The following is a 19,286-nucleotide window of genomic DNA, read 5'->3' on the forward strand; positions in this document are numbered from 1 at the left end:
AAATGAAACAAGACAACCTGTGTAACTGTACTGTACACTCTGTGTCATACAGAACAGCCAGAACTGAGTAATTTAGACATAATTAAATTTGAAAGGCAAATAAGGCACTCGCAACCTTAAGACATAAGACTTGAGCTAAAAAGCTGTTTTTAGATGCCCTGAAGACATTTCACGACATTTACATCTTTCAGAAACGAGCTGACGCCTGGGGGAACCTCACAAAACGCTACCTCAGCATGACAGCCGTGGCAGTCGGTCTGCAAGCTCCCAGATCACAGCCTCCTCTTACCGTGTTTATACAACACAAAGCACTGAGCTATCATCATTTTTTGGAGAGGCAGCTTTATCTCTGGAGAGTCATTGAAAACTGCAGCACTCTGCTACCAATCAAGCTGTACGGTCAAGGAGGCTGAAGGGGGGGAGTACTTGTGAGGAGAGGGTCTTTAATTTTATTAGTGGAGAGGAGGGCACGTCTCTGTAGGGAAATGAGGAGGATGACAGCTGTGGCACAGCGCTGGCTGGACACTTGGAGAGGTCATGGTGAGGTGATTTCATGCAGCTCGGGTGTGATCAAAGTATTATTTCACATGCGGCACCTCAGAGACTTTCTCCTGCTGACACATCGCACCTTCCCTTGCACCTTGCTTTAGTATGCTACATTGTAGGATGGATCCGGAAGCCGGTGGGCACAAGGATAGATCTGTGACAATGCTTTAAAGGGCAGACGCATCCCAGAGGAGCAACAGCAAGCCTTAGACAAGAGACGGACGGGAACTGGAACACAGGAAAGTGGCTCATTTTTCTAAGTTTCACAGTACTACTTAAAAAAAAAAACCCCAAAACAATCTGCATCACCAACACGCACAGTGGATGGCGACCCTCCCCTACCCCCGCACAATGTCCAAGATTTGACTAAAGACTTGAGCTGAGCATTTTCTCGTCAGTGCTGTGCAAATTTGAAAGTGAACAACAAGGGACTGCGTGGTCGCACGGTAGCAACTTGTTAATTACCTCATATACCTGCACTAAAGTATACCCTGCTTTAGCAGCCTTCCAATAATACTAATTGGGACTCATCAGAAAAGTGTTTAGTGACTGCATTGATTAAGCAAACTAAAACCTTTTTTTCTGTAGACTTTTATACAGCTTATCTTTTTCTGGCTTTTAGAAGGAATGCAGGTTGAATTGGGCATTACTTTCAGAGCCATCCGTAGTCCATAAACTGTCTTATCCGACTAACAATGCATATAACACAGGAAGGGATTGGGGTGGGCAACAAAAGTATACTTTTGTAATTATTGTTATTCTTTTTCTGTTGTGGATATAATCCAGTGGCAAAAATGGCTAAAGAAAGTCAAGTCTGTCCCGTATTCAAGTCAAGTCTGTCCCGTATTCAAGTCAAGTCTGTCCCGTATTCAGCAAGTGAAAATAAAATAAACAATAAAAGGTGAATCAAATGGACCATTATGGCAAGGCTGGGATGGTCAATTTGGTAAAGTAAATCCGTTGGGCATCTTTCTTCGCCTTTAGACAACAATTCTGATGGCAAAAGAGCCAAAGGGGACGGGCAAAAAAAAAAAGGCTAAAAAAAAAACCAGATATCAGGGGTGCACAAAGCAGCATTTCGTTTATCTGTTGTGTAACATCAGTTTTGTTGCTCTTTTGTCTGGGATCACGTTTCCTAAATGTGAAATGTGAGTTTGTGCTCATTTAAATGGTTTAAAGAAGCTAAAGGATTTTTAAAAAGATGAGGTATTTATTAAATTGGGAATTTCTGTTTTTTCCTGGCAAAAGTGAGAACGAATGAACAACAAAAAATATTGGTACTGACCACGTTTTTAGCATTTTTATCAACCCAGAATTTCACAAATCTTCCATAGTTATTGTGAACCATGAATGCCTGAACAGAAAATATTTGACCTCAGTAAATCGCATGACACGGTGGGGTTAGGTTTCACAGTGGGTTCACCCGAAACCTTGGCTGATTGTGACCCACACCCGTTTTTCACACCTAATGATAGAGGATCATTAGGGCGTCCATGACCCTCTTGGGGACTCTCCCATAGGTTTTAAAATCTGGGACTCTCCACCAATTGCTGTTAGAACTGAAGAAGCTTCTTGGTTGAGAGGTGAAACGTCTTCAGGTAAACCTAAAGAAGTCCAGACGCTTTTCTTTCTGAGCTCCATAGACTACGATGACCTGGAAGACTGAGAACATTCACAGACAACAGAAAATAAGAGTAATCTGCTGTTTATTGTTGAGTTACTTCAGCCTAGAACAGAGAGGTGGTCTGATCGACTAATGCAGAGACCGTTGTTGCCTTTCCTAGAGCCGCGCTGATAGCACAACTAAAACTGCTGGGAGGAAAAGTATTTTTAAAGGTCGTACATTTCCAGCTAAAGGGCGCTAACACAGCTCCGGACCATCTGCTGTCACTGGGCCATAATTGAGCATTTATGGCAACTGATGCCCAGAGTTTCTGTTCTGTGTTTGAATCAGGCATTAGTCCCACCCCACCGGAGAGAGGATTTGGCAGGTGTCTCGTTATTTAACCTCATTATTCAGTGGTTTTACCATTTTAGTGGAATTTCTTTCCTGTACTTTTTCTGTAACACGGGAGAACCACAAGCTGACAACTCAAGCTTAGCAACTCATGCATTCGCAAAGGCCCCGAATGATATGCATGTCAGCAGCCACTTGGTCTCGCCTACAGTCTTTACAGTGTCTTTAACTGCATGGAGTGACTCAATGTGTTTGATCATTCAGCCTTCGTCATTGCTATCGCTTTGATGTCTGCGTGTTGTGTCAGAGGCCTCAGGCAGACAGTTAGTAAAACAGGAAAACTTGTGTTTTCTTTTTTTTTATTCTTAGTAGAGATTGGCTGCCTTAGCTGTCTGCTTCTGAAACGCCTGTGGTGGCGTCACAGATGCTGGGTACCTAATGCTTTTTTTCAAGGTAGGCAGCTTGTCAACATAAGTGACAGGTGCTGGTGTGGGAATTACACCTTCTGAGGGAAAGGAGGGTGGGATTTACAGTACTCTGTGTCTCAGGACCAAAACTCACATGTTGTAAATTTAATGCTCCATAAATAAGACAAAGTCTTTCACAGAGTCCAGATGCTCAGAATGCAACATTCAAAACATGTTGAATTTTAAAGAATACAGTGCCTGACTTGACTGGAGCAGTGTTTCCCTTGGAGGAGGGTTCTTGTAGTTTCCAAAAAAGAGGCAAGCTCGAAAGAAGACTTCGTTGGAAAGTCAAATCTTTGCCGTAGGCCATTTTGTCCCTCTTTGTGACTCTGCGGCAGGGGGTCAGCAGTGGAGATAGCTTTGCAATCAGTCAGCACGCTGAGCAATCACCAGTGTATCCATAACGAAGGTTTTCATTTGAAATTATGTGAGCCTCATTTCATACAAAATGGTGGGGGAAAAAAGGTTGTTCCACTTTCTTTCTGCCCATCTTATTTTCATTGTTGTGTTGTCTGTGAAAATCACTCAGCCGGTATAATCAGCGCATTCAGCGTGGGACATTTTTCATCAGCATTTTGCTTTTCAGCCTTGTGCCAAGAATGAATGAAAAACATGATTACACGGGGAGCATCAAGGAAGCACTTTTTGCTTTAGGAGTCCCAGTCATGATCAGTTAGAGTGTGCAATATGCAGGAACTAGGCTAACGGTAGAAAGGCAACCTCTCTCCACATCAGACCGTTGCGTATTATCTGTACAGCCCCTTGTAATGTCCTACTAGATTTCCTCAAATTTATCACAGCGGACTGGAAGACTAATGGCGATGGAAGAAAACAAAGTCCACAAGGGACGTGTACTACATCATTCAGATTTAACACTGCCATCTGTTTCGTAGTGCCCAGGAACAGCAACATCAGTGCTTAAGATGAAGCATTTACAGAGATGACAGATGTGAAGAGGAGAGGAAGGGTCTTTACCAGTGGAAATGCAGGGCTAGATTCAGATGCCTGATCAATGAGACACAAAGAGACACACTTATCTAATAGGTGTTGTTTTTGCCTCTCAGGGTTCATGCTTGTGCTTCAGACAGATGGGCTCTTTCTTTCCTGCTTTTCAGGGCAGTGAAGTTTGGGGACACACAAAGCAGCATACGCCTTCTGCTAATGAATGTCAAATCAAAAGCTGTCCTATTAAGAAAGTCAAAGCGCTTTTACACCTACGACAGGGTGATATCTCGACTGAGATCCACCCCAGGTACTTCATCTCATGCTTGTGTTAATGCCTCCAGCTGTGTGCGTCTGATGCGTCAGCGATGGTGAATTTATACTGTGTAGATATATCAGTGTATAAAGTACATTGAACTAAATCGTATTCTGTGAAAGATGTGAAAGATACATATATCAATACAATAGAATAAAAAGGAGTCTGTATCATCTATAACTTTGTTTAGTATTTGCTGCATTTTGGGGTGAACTGCATTTAACAGGCAAGTGCATACAGGTGGTGAAGGAGTCGATTGTAATGTAAATGTGCCTAAAAAGGAGCAACTTTAACAGCCTCCAATAGAGTAAAGTAGAAAATATGCAAGAAAACTAAAGGTAGAAACAACAAGCCCGTTTCAGCACTTGAGGCAAACATAGGTAAAAAAAACAAACGAGCATCATAAGCTCCAGTCGCTAACTGTACTCCATATGATGGATTCAAAGGTGGATAATAATTTCTGATTCGGTTACATTGTGGAAAAGAAGAGCTTAAAGCAGCTGGTGAAAAACCTTAACACACAACATCCTTGGTAGAAAATATCTTTCACTTTTTTCATATGACACCATTGTGCATGCTCCTGATGAGTTTTAAATTTAAGTTTGTTATAGTTGTTTTAATAGAGTCACACTCTATTGAATACTACTGACTGCAGAAAAACGGGATAGAGAACGCCACTCATTTACCTACACTTATACATTCCAGACATCAATAAATGTTCAGTATTTTCTTTTCTGTTATCACACATTTTTATGAGATATTGCAATATAATTTTGAGGATATATCACCAAACCTTAGTTACAGGACAAAAGCATATAAAGCAAACAAATGTTTATGGACAAAGCAGAGAAGAGTGGGCCAGAGCGTGTGACTGGACATGTGGAGAACTGGCTGTGCAGAGCAGCAGGGTAACCATAGCTGACCTCAGCAGAGAGTCCAGAGTGTCGAGGACTCATCTAAGTAAATAAAGAGAGAAATGTGGAGAAGAGCAGCTAAATCAGATGGGTTTCAGGCCTGAGGAGCAGAGCTGGAGGGCTGAATACTGAGGCGGAGCAGTGGTGATGATGGATGGAGTGAGGCTGCAGGTCCGGTGGCAGAGGTGGACAAGAGATGAACTTTAACTGCTCTATTTTTACAACATTTAATTTATTAAAACGTGCTTCTCAGTTTGTTGTAATTTTGAAATGTTGACAATAAGCAGTTTAGTCTGTTTCAGATATGGGAGCTCTGTTTTTATTTTTCATTCTAGCAATTCTGTTATCCAAAATTTATTTTCAACCATAATTTTCTTCCTCTATAATTATTAAATTATTTCGATATGTTAGGTTTTGTGTTATGTGTTTTACAATTTGCAGTGAAATCATCGAAATCATCTGTAAAAAATACTAAAAACACTCATAATTTTAAATACTAATGCCAGATATTTTCTTTGCATAGGGCAGCCAGTAAGAACAAAGATGACTTAAAGAATAGAGTGCTTAAATTGCTTGTTTTAGATAGGTGGATGAACTGAGTGGCAAAAAGGCCCAATGAGGGCTTTTTAGTTTAATGATTCAAACCAAGATTCTCTGATAGAATACAATTTTTTTTTTGACAACTTTATTTATAATTTTTCCAATATGACAAAAGTACTGAAAAATATCATTCGAATTGCGATTACAAACACTGCCATTGTGAAACTGGTTACGCCACGCAGTGGCAAACCAGTTGGATGCAGGAAAATGTGTAATCTATGGGCACATACAAAAAAAAAAAGTACTATCACGTGAACAAGGCAAAAAAAACAACAGCAAACAAACAAACAAACAAAAAAAAAACCCAAAAAATAACCCAAAAAACAAAACCCACCAAAAAAAACCAAAACAAACAAAAATAGAATAAAATAAATACATAAATAAAAGGCGGGGCTGCATTGTGCGCAGTTCTTTTTTGCTTGCTACAGATAGTAGGTGGCTTTAAAGAAAGAAAGAGAAAAAAAACCCAAACACAGATAAAAGCAGTATTACATCATACTTCAGTAAATGACAACTTCTCCACATATTCAACAAAGGATTACCAGGTTTTGTAGTATTTACTTTGAGACCCTCTCAAATTGTATCTCAAATGCTCTATCTGCAAGCACCTCATCACCTCTCTCACCCACTGAACAAACACTGGCGGACCTGAATCCTTCCATTTAAGAAGAATTAGCCTACGTGCCAGGAGAGATGAGAAAGCCACTGCATTCATTTGATAAGAAGTTATCCCGTGTTGGTTTCGGAGTACACCAAAGACTGCTGTCATCGGATTAGGATCCGAGAATTGTTTTCCCACACACATATGAAAGAGCTTTAAAAACTAATTCCCAGAACCGGTTCAAATCAGAGCAGGTCCACAACATATGGCTAATATTGGCGGGTGATTGCTTGCACCTTGAACATCTATCATCAGAGGTATTGTATATTTTGACTAGTTTAGCTTTGGTTAGGTACGCCCGGTGAAGAATTTTAAACTGTATTAAACAATGCCGTATACAGATTGAGGATTCATGGATCTTGCTAACACTAAGATCCCATAGGTCGTCTGGGATCTGGAGGTTTAAGTCCAGCTCCCAGGCATTTCTGGCTTTGGACACAGAGTCTGCCTTTATATGCTGCAATGTGCTATATATTTGAGAGATGTGGCCTCTAGCCATAGAATAAAATTGCAGACAATCCTCAAGTGGACAGTCATTAGGTAGACTTGGATAAGAAGTGAAGTGTTTAACTGCAAAGCTACGCGCTTGTAAGTATCTAAAGAAGTGGTTCTTCGGGATTCCAAAATCTTTAGATAATGTTTCAAAGGATAAAAATGACCCTTTAACAAACAGATCAGAGAAGCAGATAATTCCTCTGCTCTACCAAACCTTGAACCCTGCATCGCTCTGAGCGATTTGACGCAATAGGGGAGCAGACAAGTGACCGCCTCAGCCCGAAATGTCGTCGACACTGAAACCAGACATTGAGAGAGTTCTTAACCACAGGATTTTTAAAATTAACATTGCGACTGACTGGTAGACCTGAACACATTATTGCAACAGGGGATATGGTGAGATTACCGTCTAGCTCCATAGTGGACCAAGGCGGCCCTCTGCCCTCCCTGAAAAAAGGTTTTAGGAAGAAAAAGGGGTATCATCTGGAAGAGGTACATGAATCGAGGCAAGACTACCATTTTAATTGTGTTGACCCGCCCAGCAAGAGAGATGGGTAATACTGACCAGCGTGCCAAATCCAATTTTGTTTTCTCTAATAAAGGGGTAACATTTTGTTTTACTGACAAGTGTCTGTGATTTGAATACCCAAATAGGTGAATGAGGAGTGTTCCAGTCTAAACTGAAAGACTGAGTAGTCAGCCTCCTTCGCCAGACTGTTAATAGGGAACAGTGTGCTTTTAGTCACAATTTTTTAAACATGGGCTTAGAAATGAGTGTAATCGGTCCAGTTTAATGAAAAATGTTTTATGCACTGCCGGGTATCAAAGGAGTGTTTGGCTTCATAAAGGAGAATTGTTTTTATTTTTTTATCTTTGACCTTCACGATGCATTTTAGGACTCTGGCCAATATAACTGAGGAGAGACAGTAACTAAGGAGAGAAGTTGTGTAGCAATATCGACAAAATGTCACCTCAGAAATTAGAGGCGCCTAACAGCTCCTGTTGTACTGCTCTCCTTTGTGCACAGAGCAGCTCTGCACTGGCAGCTTCCAGCGAAGCAGGTCCTTCTATATATATATATATATGTATCTTAGGTCACATAATTTTGTTTAGTTTTAGTTGTGTTATGTAGCATCTTGGTTTTTGTAAAAAAAAAATTATTGCTTAATGTGACCTGGCTATACATGAAGGCGCAAAATAACCCAATATTTTACATCCTAAACAATAAGTCTGCAAGCACCAGGGAATTGTGACAAATTGATTTTCTCTAAGTCATAAAATGATGTATATTTTGATAGCAGCCTCTCTGGAACACATTTTAGCATAGAGTAAAATCTAATTACTGGGTTGCCTGTCAAATCTTGTCTCAGGATACACAGCATGACGGCGGATGTGCGGTGGCGCCTCAGCCACGAGGGCTAGCTGCAAACCCTGGCGGCTGGCCTCGCTTCTCAGAGGAAGACAACATTGGTGCTGGGGAACTGCCTTGTTTGCCTCTGCTGGCTTAGCATTGTTTATTGCTGAATAATGAAGTGTTTAAAATTTATGCTAAGCCTTACTTAAGGCACAACTCTCTTTAGGGAGCTGTCTCATGTCTCGTTGAGTCACTTCAGTGCTCTTAAAATGATGCTTCTGCATCCTCATGCAGGACAGTCATTTTGTTGATCTGATTTCATTTAAAGGGCCAATCATATTGGATATTTTACCACTGTTACTAGTTGACTGGGCATTGTTGCAACACTCCTTTGCTAGGAGGCACTATAAATTCTAGTAGGTTAACTAATCCAGCACATGGCTGCCCTCATCTCCCTCTGTGACAGAAAATTGTATAGATGTAGGAATCCACTACTAAACGACGGATAAAAAAATGTAGTCATCTTATGTTAGGATGTAATGGAAAAGTAAAAAATGAATTTTGGATAATGTGTCATCGTTATACTAAAATAAAAAAGTATAAAAAACAAATCACTCATAACCAGTCATAGGCTACATTTTTAGATAGGCCACACAGTTATTAGTTACGTACATAGACCAGTCTGCAGCTCTTCACCTCATCAGTTGAAACCCATCTGATTCTGCTGCCCTACTCCAGATTTCACCCTTCACTTATTCAGATCAATGTTACCTTAAAGTACCTTGAGGTGACTGTTGTTGTGATTTGACAGTATATAAATAAAGTTGGATTAAATTGAATTGATTAATTTTCCAAACCAGATAATCTCATTTTGCAGTGAAAAAAAAAGACTAAAGTTGTTTGTTTTTTTTACTTTGATTTGATTGCTTTTAAGTGTCAATGCTTACATTATTATTTTATATAATATATATACACATATATACATATATATATATATACATATATATATATATATATGTATATATATATATATATATATATATATATATGTGTATATATGTGTGTATATATATATATATGTATAAACCCATTGTAGGAAAAGTTGCGAAATAAGGGACTGTGGGGTTAATTTGAACAGTTTTATAATTTTTAAATGCTAAACGTGTTAAAATGACCCCTTAAATGATGTGCTGAAGGTGGTCTGTTAAGGACCTGGTCACCCTGGGTGACATCACTGTGGCTTTTGCATACAGTCCAAGTGTGCAGTTTCATGTTAACTGTATAACTTGCTAGCATCATTAAAATGACAACATTTAGCAAAGATTTAGCATCCAGCAGCGCATTAACTTAATCCCTCTCTAAAGTGCATGGAGATAGTTTCATTTTCTACAAACTGGAATCCATGAAAGATGCTTTATATAATCACAAAAATCATTTAGTTTGAATTTCTTGTACATGGCTTTATGTTATTTTAGGAAAGAACAACTTATTAATTAGAGCAACACAAAGGGTTGTGTCTTCATTTTATTCAAAGATTCATTGTGTCACGGTCCTGAGTCTGTGGACTCAGTGTTTTTCTGTTTGTATTAGTTATCTTTGTTTTCATGATGTGTTTTGATTCTCTTGGGTTTGATTTCTGTCACTGTATCCCCTAGTTTAGTCCTCGTCTGTTCAGTTTCCTGTTTTACTTTGAAAGTCTGTGTACTATGTCAATGTGTTGAGTTTTGCCTCCCCTTGTCTTGTCATGTCTGATGAGTCCCAGCTGTGCTCTCCTCCTGTTTCACATTCCCTAATCACCTCAGTATGTATTTAAGCCCTGTGTTTTTCCCTGCCAGTTGTTGCGTCCTCCACGTTTGTTGTGTGTGTATCCATGGTCGTCTACCTTCAGCATCTCCTGTCTAGTTAGTTTAAGTTGTTGTTTATGTATCGTCCGAAGGTGACTCTCCAGCAAATAAAGCCGTCGTTTAAGTTAATGTTTTGTCTCCGAGTCCTGCACGTGGGTCCAGCCACCGACAGCCACACAACTCATCGTGACACATTGAGTTAATATTTAACTTTATGCTTTTGTTAAGTAGATACAGCACAGTGAAAGTAGACTAAATTTCAGGAACCCGACAGTCTTAAATTCTGCCAACTTTGGTGTAATTTGATATTGGATCGGACTGATTCAACCTCCTGGACTGTGGCTTTTTTAGTTAATGCCACAAAAAGCTTCCCCAGTACAGTAACAAGAGTAAAATGAGAATTTGTTACTTCCACTCTGGTGTGTCATTACTGTCACCTCTTTGCCCTCACCAGTCAGACAGTGTTGATGTGGTGTATTGGTGCTTTGGCTGGTGCTTTCAGCTCTCTAATCTGGAGAGCAGAGAGGTGCTGCTGTCGCTGACAGACTGAGTGACAGGCAGGCGGAGAGGACCCAGCTGTGATGGCTGGTGTCGGCTCAGTGGCAGCCTTATGATGAATTGCCTCTCTTGAATGATAGCGCTGTTACTGAATGATACTGACGCAGGATTGTTCTGTCAGCATCTCACTGGCAGCCGCAAATAAATAAATAAATAAATAAACAAGAAATAAACCGCCATGCAACTTGCCTCCCCATCTTTTTATTTTTCATTAAAGTTGCCACCTCTCATAGATCTCCATATGCAGTGATATGAAACTGGAAGCTTGTGGAGAAAATTGCTTTGCAGAACTGCAAATGTGGTCCAACTTTTGAGTGATTGAAAGCTGCCTCTTGTTTGCTCTTTGTTTTTGTTTTATACTTTCATTTCCAACCGAGTACACGTATGTAAAGAAAACAAAAACCTTTACTCTCGCTGCTTGAATTAGACATGATTGCCTTCCGATGAACGTGACTTTGATGTCCTACACTTGCGGGAAAAATAAGCTGCTCTCTCTTTCTGTGCTGATAATTGTATTGTTTTCCTCATACTGATGTTCACCTTTGTTTTCTGTGTTTTTACAGCTCAGATGACTACTACGAATACGGACACAGTGGGGAATCATATGATTCATACGGTGAGTTACAGACCTCTTTTTTGTATTTTTACTCTCTTCATAATATTTTTTGTTTCATTTGTCAGAACAATGTCAATTTTCTTTAGCTGACTCTGTCCTGCTGGCTTCAGCTCAGTTGCCACACTACCCCGAAAATCCTGTGCGATAAAGATGAGAAAAGTTTGAATTGTAAAGTGTATTGAATTCTAATAAATCAGACCTTCCAGACTTCATTTAGAGAATTAGGCAATGACAAAGGACCAAACAGCACTAAATGTAATTTTTAATTTTATGTTCTTGTCTTACAGGAAATATTACACAAATTTTAAATTTTTAGCCTCTAGAACTAACCACAAATGCTCCAAGAGTGATTCCTGTACTTCTGAAGAGAAAATGTGTGTGTGTGTGTGTGTATATGTATGTATGTATATATATATATATATATATATATATATATATATATATATATATATATATATATATATATATATATACAGACAGAAGCTAAGCTCGTTGCAACATGGCAAATTTAACCTCCCCCACCCTCATTCAGATCTGGCGATTGGAACAATCTTGGTTTTCATGTGAAGCATGACCCTGGTGTTAAGCATCAGGGTCAAAAGTAAAACAGTATGTCAGATGTGCCACGCAATGCTCAATTGGTGGGAACTAGTGCGTTAGCACAGTTAGCTCGTTAACACCGTCCAGCTCCACGCACGAGGCAATACGCGGTAACTCATTAACGGAGATTTGCCGCGTTATGGCGTTAGTGTCATTTTAACGAGATTAACGCTGACAGCACTAGTGGGAACACAACGAATATGACTGCACATTTACTCCAACATCATCCTAGTGCAGGGGTCAGCAACCTTTCAACCCAAAGAGCCATTTGGACCCGGTTCCCACGCAAACAAAAACACTGGGAGCCGCAAATACTTTTTGACATCTAAAATGAAGATAACACTGTATATATTGTTTTTTACCTTTATGCTTTTGTGTGGTGTTTACCTTAATGCAACTAAGGTGTTGCTTATGAAATCCTTGAAGTGCTAATGAGAAAATTACATTTTATTTATGTAACTGACACATTTTGAACTCTTAAAGAAATATAACAAAAAGAAAGACACCCAGCTGAACTAAAATGATCCATGTAGCAAACAAAAACATTTATATCGTCTTTGGGCTTTTGGAGCCTTGACCTGACTTTTAAAAAATAATTGGAAAAAAGCACTATGCTGCTAAAAGATGAAAAATAGATATTTGCAAAATTCTGCCTAAATATGTATTTTACCTGGTTAATGTGTGTGGCGGGGCGTGGTCTGCAGCGCCGCTTCTGGGGAGGCGGACTCACCTGAGCAGCACCCGCAATCACGCCTCGCCGCCTTAACGTCTGTGCTCTCTATGCTGTTGTGTTGGTGTGAGCTCTGAGCTGAAAAGCTACAGCCGGCTGTATGCATACAGCAACTGTGTGTGAAAAGTGGTCAATAAAGAGATGCTGAAAAGCATGTTCATGGAAACAGCGTCGGGTCTGCCGTGATATGTTTACAATAAGACTTATGGTCCCGAACCTCTGCGCACAGCGTCTGCAAATCGGGGCTGTACGAAGTCACTTTCATCTTTACGCAGGACTGTAAGCTGTCATCTGTGAGGCGTGAGCGGTGTTTGTTTTAACATAGTTCGGTGGAGCTGCTGACATTATGTGGATCTGGTGCCAGCTGAACTACCTCCAGATCAACGCCAGTAAAACCAAGGAACTGGTGGTAGACTTCCGCAGGCACAAGCATTCTCCACTGCAACCACTGAACATCCAGGGTATGGACATTGAGGCTGTGGACAGCTACAGGTACCTTGGTGTTCATCTGAACAACAGACTGGACTGGACTCATAACTCAGACGCCCTCTACAGGAAAGGGCAGAGCAGGCTGTACCTGCTGCGGAGACTCAGGTCGTTTGGGGTGGAGGGCCCACTCCTGAAGACCTTCTATGACTCTGTGGTGGCTTCTGCTATCTTTTATGGCGTGGTCTGCTGGGGCGGCAGCATCTCTGCTGGGGACAGGAAGAGACTGAACAGGGTGATCCGAAGGGCCAGCTCTGTTCTAGGATGCCCTCTGGACCCAGTGGAGGTGGTGAGTGACAGGAGAACGGCGGCTAAGCTGTCATCCCTGATGGACAACATCTCCCACCCCATGCAGCAGACTGTGACAGCACTGAGCAGCTCCTTCAGTGGGAGACTGCGGCACCCACGGTGTGGGACGGAGAGATTTCGCAGGTCTTTCCTCCCCACTGCTGTCAGACTCCACAACAAAGACTTTAACTGATCAAGCACACACATCCACACATGTGCAATAACACTAAGTGCAATAATCTTTTCTGGCATCGTTGTATTTTTACTCAGTTGTATATAGCATTCGTATTCTATTTTTATCTTATTGTATATTTTTATTCTATTTTATTCTACTGTATATAGTATATTATTTTATTCTATTCTGTACAGTTGTGTACTGTATTTATTCTTATTGTATTCTAATTTTTGCGTCATAACTTTTGCACTGTCCACTTCCTGCTGTGACAAAACAAATTTCCCACGTGTGGGACTAATAAAGGTTATCTTATCTTATCTTATCTGAAGACCCATAATTGGCCTACCTGGGGTTGAAAGTTTCGGCGGGTACACCGGCTTCCGCGAGTGTGACGCTTATTTTGAGCGATGAAAAAATAATAGAATATAATTGTATTTTTATATTTCAATATCACAATAATCTTCCAATTTAGAACTACAAGTTAAAAAAGAACTAACATAAATAAATTACACTTCAGCTAATTACTTTAAAAAAATTTAATTTTCCCAAACCACGCTGAGCCGCACTATAAGGACTAAAGAGCCGCATGCTCTTTAGCATATGCGGCTCTGCAAACACACACACACATATATGCAAATTAAAGTCATAATAAAACACTAGCTAGCACCATATGTTAAGAAGCATCAATTAATATGTAACAGTGCATTAATAAATATTCATAACATTTTGAAACCTAGAAAAAGTATTATTTATGCAGGTAACATTATCAGTGAGTTCAAAAATCTGTTTTGGTTTTTTTTAGATTGAGAAAAGAGGACAAAAGACTTTGTAACAATAGCAAATACAGCAAAGACAAAACAGGTATTGATACAATTATTAAACATTTTTAACATTAGATTGTAATTTAAAAATGTTGTACCTATAAGAATCAGAAAGTCTTCAGTTAAAATGGTTCATAATAGCATTACAGAGTCCCAGTTATTGGGAGATCCTTAACAACAAGCATTATAAAGACTCACTTTTTACTAAATTCATTGTTTTCTACAAATCTGCTCCAGTGAACAGGATCTTCTATCACTCTCACTCAAACACATTTGAGCGTATATGGCTATATGAATCATATGTCACTAAGGTTATTATAGCTACCTAAAACTGCTTAAAGCTAAAACTAGGTGGTAAAATATTTTTTCATTAACTGCAGCCAAGAAAGAGAATATTGTGGAAAACAGAAAAGATTTTGTGAACTTGCAAAACTATTCAGCCGTCCTCTTCCGCTTGTCCTTATCAGAGTCATCTACCAGAGGGCAAGAGGCGGGACACACCTCGGTGAGGTTCCCAATCTGAGGCAAACAAAACTAATGAGAAAACTAAAAAAAACTGTACCTGTCCGCACCACCTTTAACTACACCTATAAAACACCAGCTACTGATAGCAGGGTTACTGTGCAACTGTGTTTGGTTTCTGTTTGTACTTCATACAGTGCCAGGCGAGTTGTTAGCTTAGGAGATAACACTGGATTTGGAGTACTTAAATGTTCAACAACAGTAACTTTAACTGCAGTGCAAAGAAGGGAGCTGACCTGGGAACGGATTGTGTTTATACACACATGTTTTACAGCTCTGAAAAGAGGGAAATGACAGATGCTGCACTGGCAGATTACTTGCTACTGTGCTGGCATTATGAAGAAAGCAGATTAAATGAAAGCCTGTTACATATTAAATTGTGTTTCATGGAAGAAATGTCTTTGAGAAAGTCAACATGGCTTGTTTAGATTGTGTTGTGTGCTGGCATAAAGTAGAGATGCAAACAAATGCAAGAAAATCAAAAATAACACAATACTTTAGGCATTGGGGAATAAATATATTCATTTAAACATTCTGGATAAAAAAACGTGGCTTATGGAAAAGGGATTTGGGTGGATCCAGCAGCTTCTTAGCAGGCTAAAATTCGTTATACAAAGATTCTTCCATGACCTCGATGGGATCATACAGTATTTATCTTTGATCCCTGCACTTCCATCTGCCCAGTCACTGAAGTTTCACCAACATTTCTAATTAACTTAAGCATGTGTGATGTTTGTGCCACAGTAACATCTGTCTCTGCAGTCACCTCAGCACAACTTGAAAATGTTGCTCTCGGCTTTACAGGCAGTTTATCGCGTCTGGAAAGAGTCGCCAATAACTCCGACCGCAGCAAAGTTCAGACAAATCTCAGATAATGTTCAGCAATCCTGTGTCAGCTTTTGACAAGATATAGTGAGAAATGGGCCAAGGTCACGTCTCCTGCAAAGTACATTTCAGTGATAGCAGGGCTAATACATGCTACTGTACTGTGAAGGTCCATCCTTCTTTGATTATGTATGTGCGGCCTTTGTGTGTACCTGTAAATACACAAGTCTGGTTGTCCTGGGTTTAATGTCAGTCTGTAAATTCCTCACAGTCTGGGTGAAAAGATGAAAACACTGTGTTAATACGAAGGTGTGTCTGCTTTAATTTAGCTTCACCAAGCTTTACCAAGGCCAGTCAAACAGGTTTTTTAGTGACTGACTGCAAAGACATGATCAACTTTTTAATTACTGAAATGTATAATTTATATGTGTTGTAGAGATTCACCTTATGTTGCATATTTTTGTGTTTTAAAGCAGAATAAGACTTTGCTGGGAGTTTGTGACTTCTTAATTAGGCAAAGCAAATGCATCGTAAACTCATATCTTTTCGTTTTTGGCAATAAGTCAAAGTTTTTAAAACTTTCCCAACTTTTCTGACCACACAAGTGGAAGAACTAAGCACCTCCTGCTCATTAGAGTGTTTCCTAGCATCGTATGAAGCTGAAAACCCAGGGGGGGTGCTGCGGCACACTGAAAAGAGGACGACAGTTCAAAGGAAACAGATAAACAGAGTTGATGTGCATCCATGTTCTCAAAACACAAGGTTACCTTGGTGTGTTTCTTCAAAGTGACTGTCAGTGGAGAGGTGACAGGTTTAATTAAGGGGTATTGGCTATGTGCTGCCAACAGTGAGCCTTTACACAGAAGGAAAAAAATCCCTTTGTGAGCCCAGCTCTAGGGAAGTCTCAGTGCTGGCTGAAGATCAGACAAAGGGTGCCTCGATACTGGCACTTTCACATTGACAGTACCAGCGGGTGAACTGGGCTGATTTGGGCTAATGGTAATTGTGACCTTTTTTGCTAGGAGCCACTAAACGGGCTCTTTTCAAGTAGCTATTTGATCCTCTCATTCAATTATCTGTGATGAATACTTCCAGGTGAAAGTCAAGCTTCTTGGTGCGAGTCGCTGTTTGTGCTCGCAGCATGAAAGTGCTTTTTGTTTTCACCAGCAGCATCAATACCAGACACCCAGAGCACGGCTAACTTTGTGCTGTAATAATTGCATGGAAGGGAGCATATTTACAGTATTTGCATAGAGCTTGAAATTGATTTAAGTGCGACGCCTCTGTAATCACTCCACATCTGTTTCTTTCCTTTTCTTCTTAATCAGGTCAGGAAGAGTGGGCAAACAATCGCAGCAAGGCTCCGTCAGCACGAACAACCAAGGGAGTGTACAGAGATCAGCCATACTCAAGATATTGAACTGTTTATACAACCCGCACCTGAGTCCTCATGGCTGTTACAACCCCAAGTAATGGATTTTTTATGGACGCTCCCACCTTTTTAGAATTGAAAACATAAACCGCAAAAAAATAATCCAAACCAAACGGTGATCATAGCGAGACACTGAATGAGACAAAAACGTGGAATCCCCCTGATTCTAAAAAGATACTCCCACTGGATAAAAAGTGTGAAGCAATTTAGGTAATCTATCCTTTCCCCCTAGGAGAAATCGACTGGACAATAAGATTAAGAAAAAAGCTTCATAGTACATTAAGTTTCTCTCTCAGCTATGTGATTGTGAAGAATGACATTGTATCAAGCTATTTAACTTGGTAATGATTAGCGAGCCACTGTAAGGTGTTCGATACAATGTTTCTACACAGCTGCCAGTGCAACTTAATTTATCACCCTCTATTCTTTAGACCTTCAACTGCGTGGTTGATCTCTTAAAAATGTAGTAGCTTAGTTCTAGGAAAGTGCAGTTCTGTAGATATTTTCTCTGAGGGGTAATCGGTGAAATTGTGTCCCTTGTAAATGATTTACAAACTGAAAAAAAGACAAAAAAACATCCTGTATACATATTGTATTGCTGTTTCCTCCTCTTTTTTTGTAAAATAATAGTTATTTAGTGTTAAAGGGCTTATAAAAGCATGGTGTGTAACTGTGGATATTGTCAGCTGTTTTATTCTGAAAAGCCTGTGTAGTTGTGTTCATTGATTATGCCCCCCAAACATCCACTTAAGTACATCTATAAATAGCTGCGCATACTCTATGTACACTGCACAACCAGAGCTGCAAAACAGTCCAGGAGCTTTTTAATGTTTGTGGAATTTTTAAAAAAAATTTTTTTTTAGACAATCTAAGTAAGTCATTTTGGTGTCATTTTTTTTTTTTTGACTTTTTAACAATATACTTCTCTGACTGTGTAGGCATAACAATGAGTTTTAAGATGCTCGGTCACATGCTGGTGAATTGGCAGTCATTTCCATCTAGAGATTTGTTCACTATATTGATTTTAAGCTTATGTAAGCCCTTTAATATTTCCCTCTTTGTTGATGCTAAATAAACATTTTGAAAGAAAATACTTGTGTCAAAGAGAATAATTATGAACTCATTAAAAAGCGTTATAATTTAAACTAAAAAAAAAACACGCTTGCAATATTTACAACCACACACAAGCCTTTTAATGTAGTAAGCCACAGTGATTATCACCGTAAAGTCAAATATCGGCATAGGCAAGATGAACTTCCCAAAAAATACATACGAATAGTGGATACAGCTGTTTGTGACCTAGCAGATGACCTTGGTGATCGGATAACAACAGTTTCCTATTTGTATTCGAACTCCGTGTGCTGCTTTTCGTAGGAAATATCTCCGACTGAGATTTAGGGGATTTAGCGATAACGGCATCGGCGCTCTTGAAAATCTATCCGCTCTGTTTGCTCACATAATTCGCTGGGAAGCAAGCGCTGATCGCGTCAAGCATCATCAGTAAACACACATTAACTTTCTGGGTGTTTACCCTTACAGAAATGGCTCATAGGACCACGTCAAACTGAAAAAGAAAGAAAGACTCCTTGACCTCCCACAGGGGTCAGGTGTGTGGTTAAGGGGGTGAGGTGGAGGGTGTTGGTGGGGGAGGGGGGGTTCTCTCTCTCTTTCCCTCTCTCTTCTTGTTTTGCTCTTTCTGTTCTCCTCTGGTCATGTGACCCCTTTCCCAGTCATATAAAGTGCCTGCCTCTGCCCCGTCCATTAAAGAGACTCTAAATGACCCCCAGCTGACCTCCGCAGAGAGAGGGATGGCAGTAGCTGTTTAAAAAGACCTCCGTTCCACAAGGTAAACAAACTGACCCAGTTTAACCTCTCCCCTAATGTAGCTGCTCATAAACCCTCTAAACTTCAGTGTAATATGTTTTACTGTCTCTGTTGAGTGCGTAATCCAGCTGCAAAGCTGGGAATAATTAGATGTATGTAACCAAAAAAAGAAAAAAAAAACCTGTAAAAAAAGTATGATAAATAGCAGGAATATTTCAACTAACTGTGTAGTGAAATAACTTTATCATAAGACTTTGATAAAAATATGTCCTCTGTTACAATAATTGAACCATAAAATATTATGTGTCTTGGC

General features: G+C 39.8%; 1 protein-coding gene and 1 long non-coding RNA gene across 4 annotated transcripts in view; one reads left to right on the top strand and one right to left on the bottom strand.

Annotated features, from left to right (window-relative positions):
• khdrbs3 (KH domain containing, RNA binding, signal transduction associated 3) overlaps positions 1-18,240 on the top strand; it is a 153,483-nt gene extending 135,243 nt beyond the window's left edge. For all 3 annotated transcript variants that reach the window (XM_082520722.1, XM_082520723.1, XM_082520724.1), the window contains exons 8-9: positions 11,218-11,270; positions 17,046-18,240. In XM_082520722.1, the coding sequence (XP_082376848.1) occupies positions 11,218-11,270; positions 17,046-17,137 (145 nt within the window). In that variant the 3' untranslated portion in view covers positions 17,138-18,240. The remainder of the gene's footprint in view (positions 1-11,217; positions 11,271-17,045) is intronic.
• Positions 1-19,286, bottom strand: part of LOC309698366 — a 310,269-nt gene that overhangs the window by 246,417 nt on the left and 44,566 nt on the right. The gene's annotated exons all lie outside the window — the stretch shown is intronic.

Source organism: Aulonocara stuartgranti, assembly GCF_965226115.1.
Source record: "Aulonocara stuartgranti genome assembly, chromosome: 22".
NCBI classification, from domain to species: Eukaryota; Metazoa; Chordata; class Actinopteri; order Cichliformes; family Cichlidae; genus Aulonocara; species Aulonocara stuartgranti.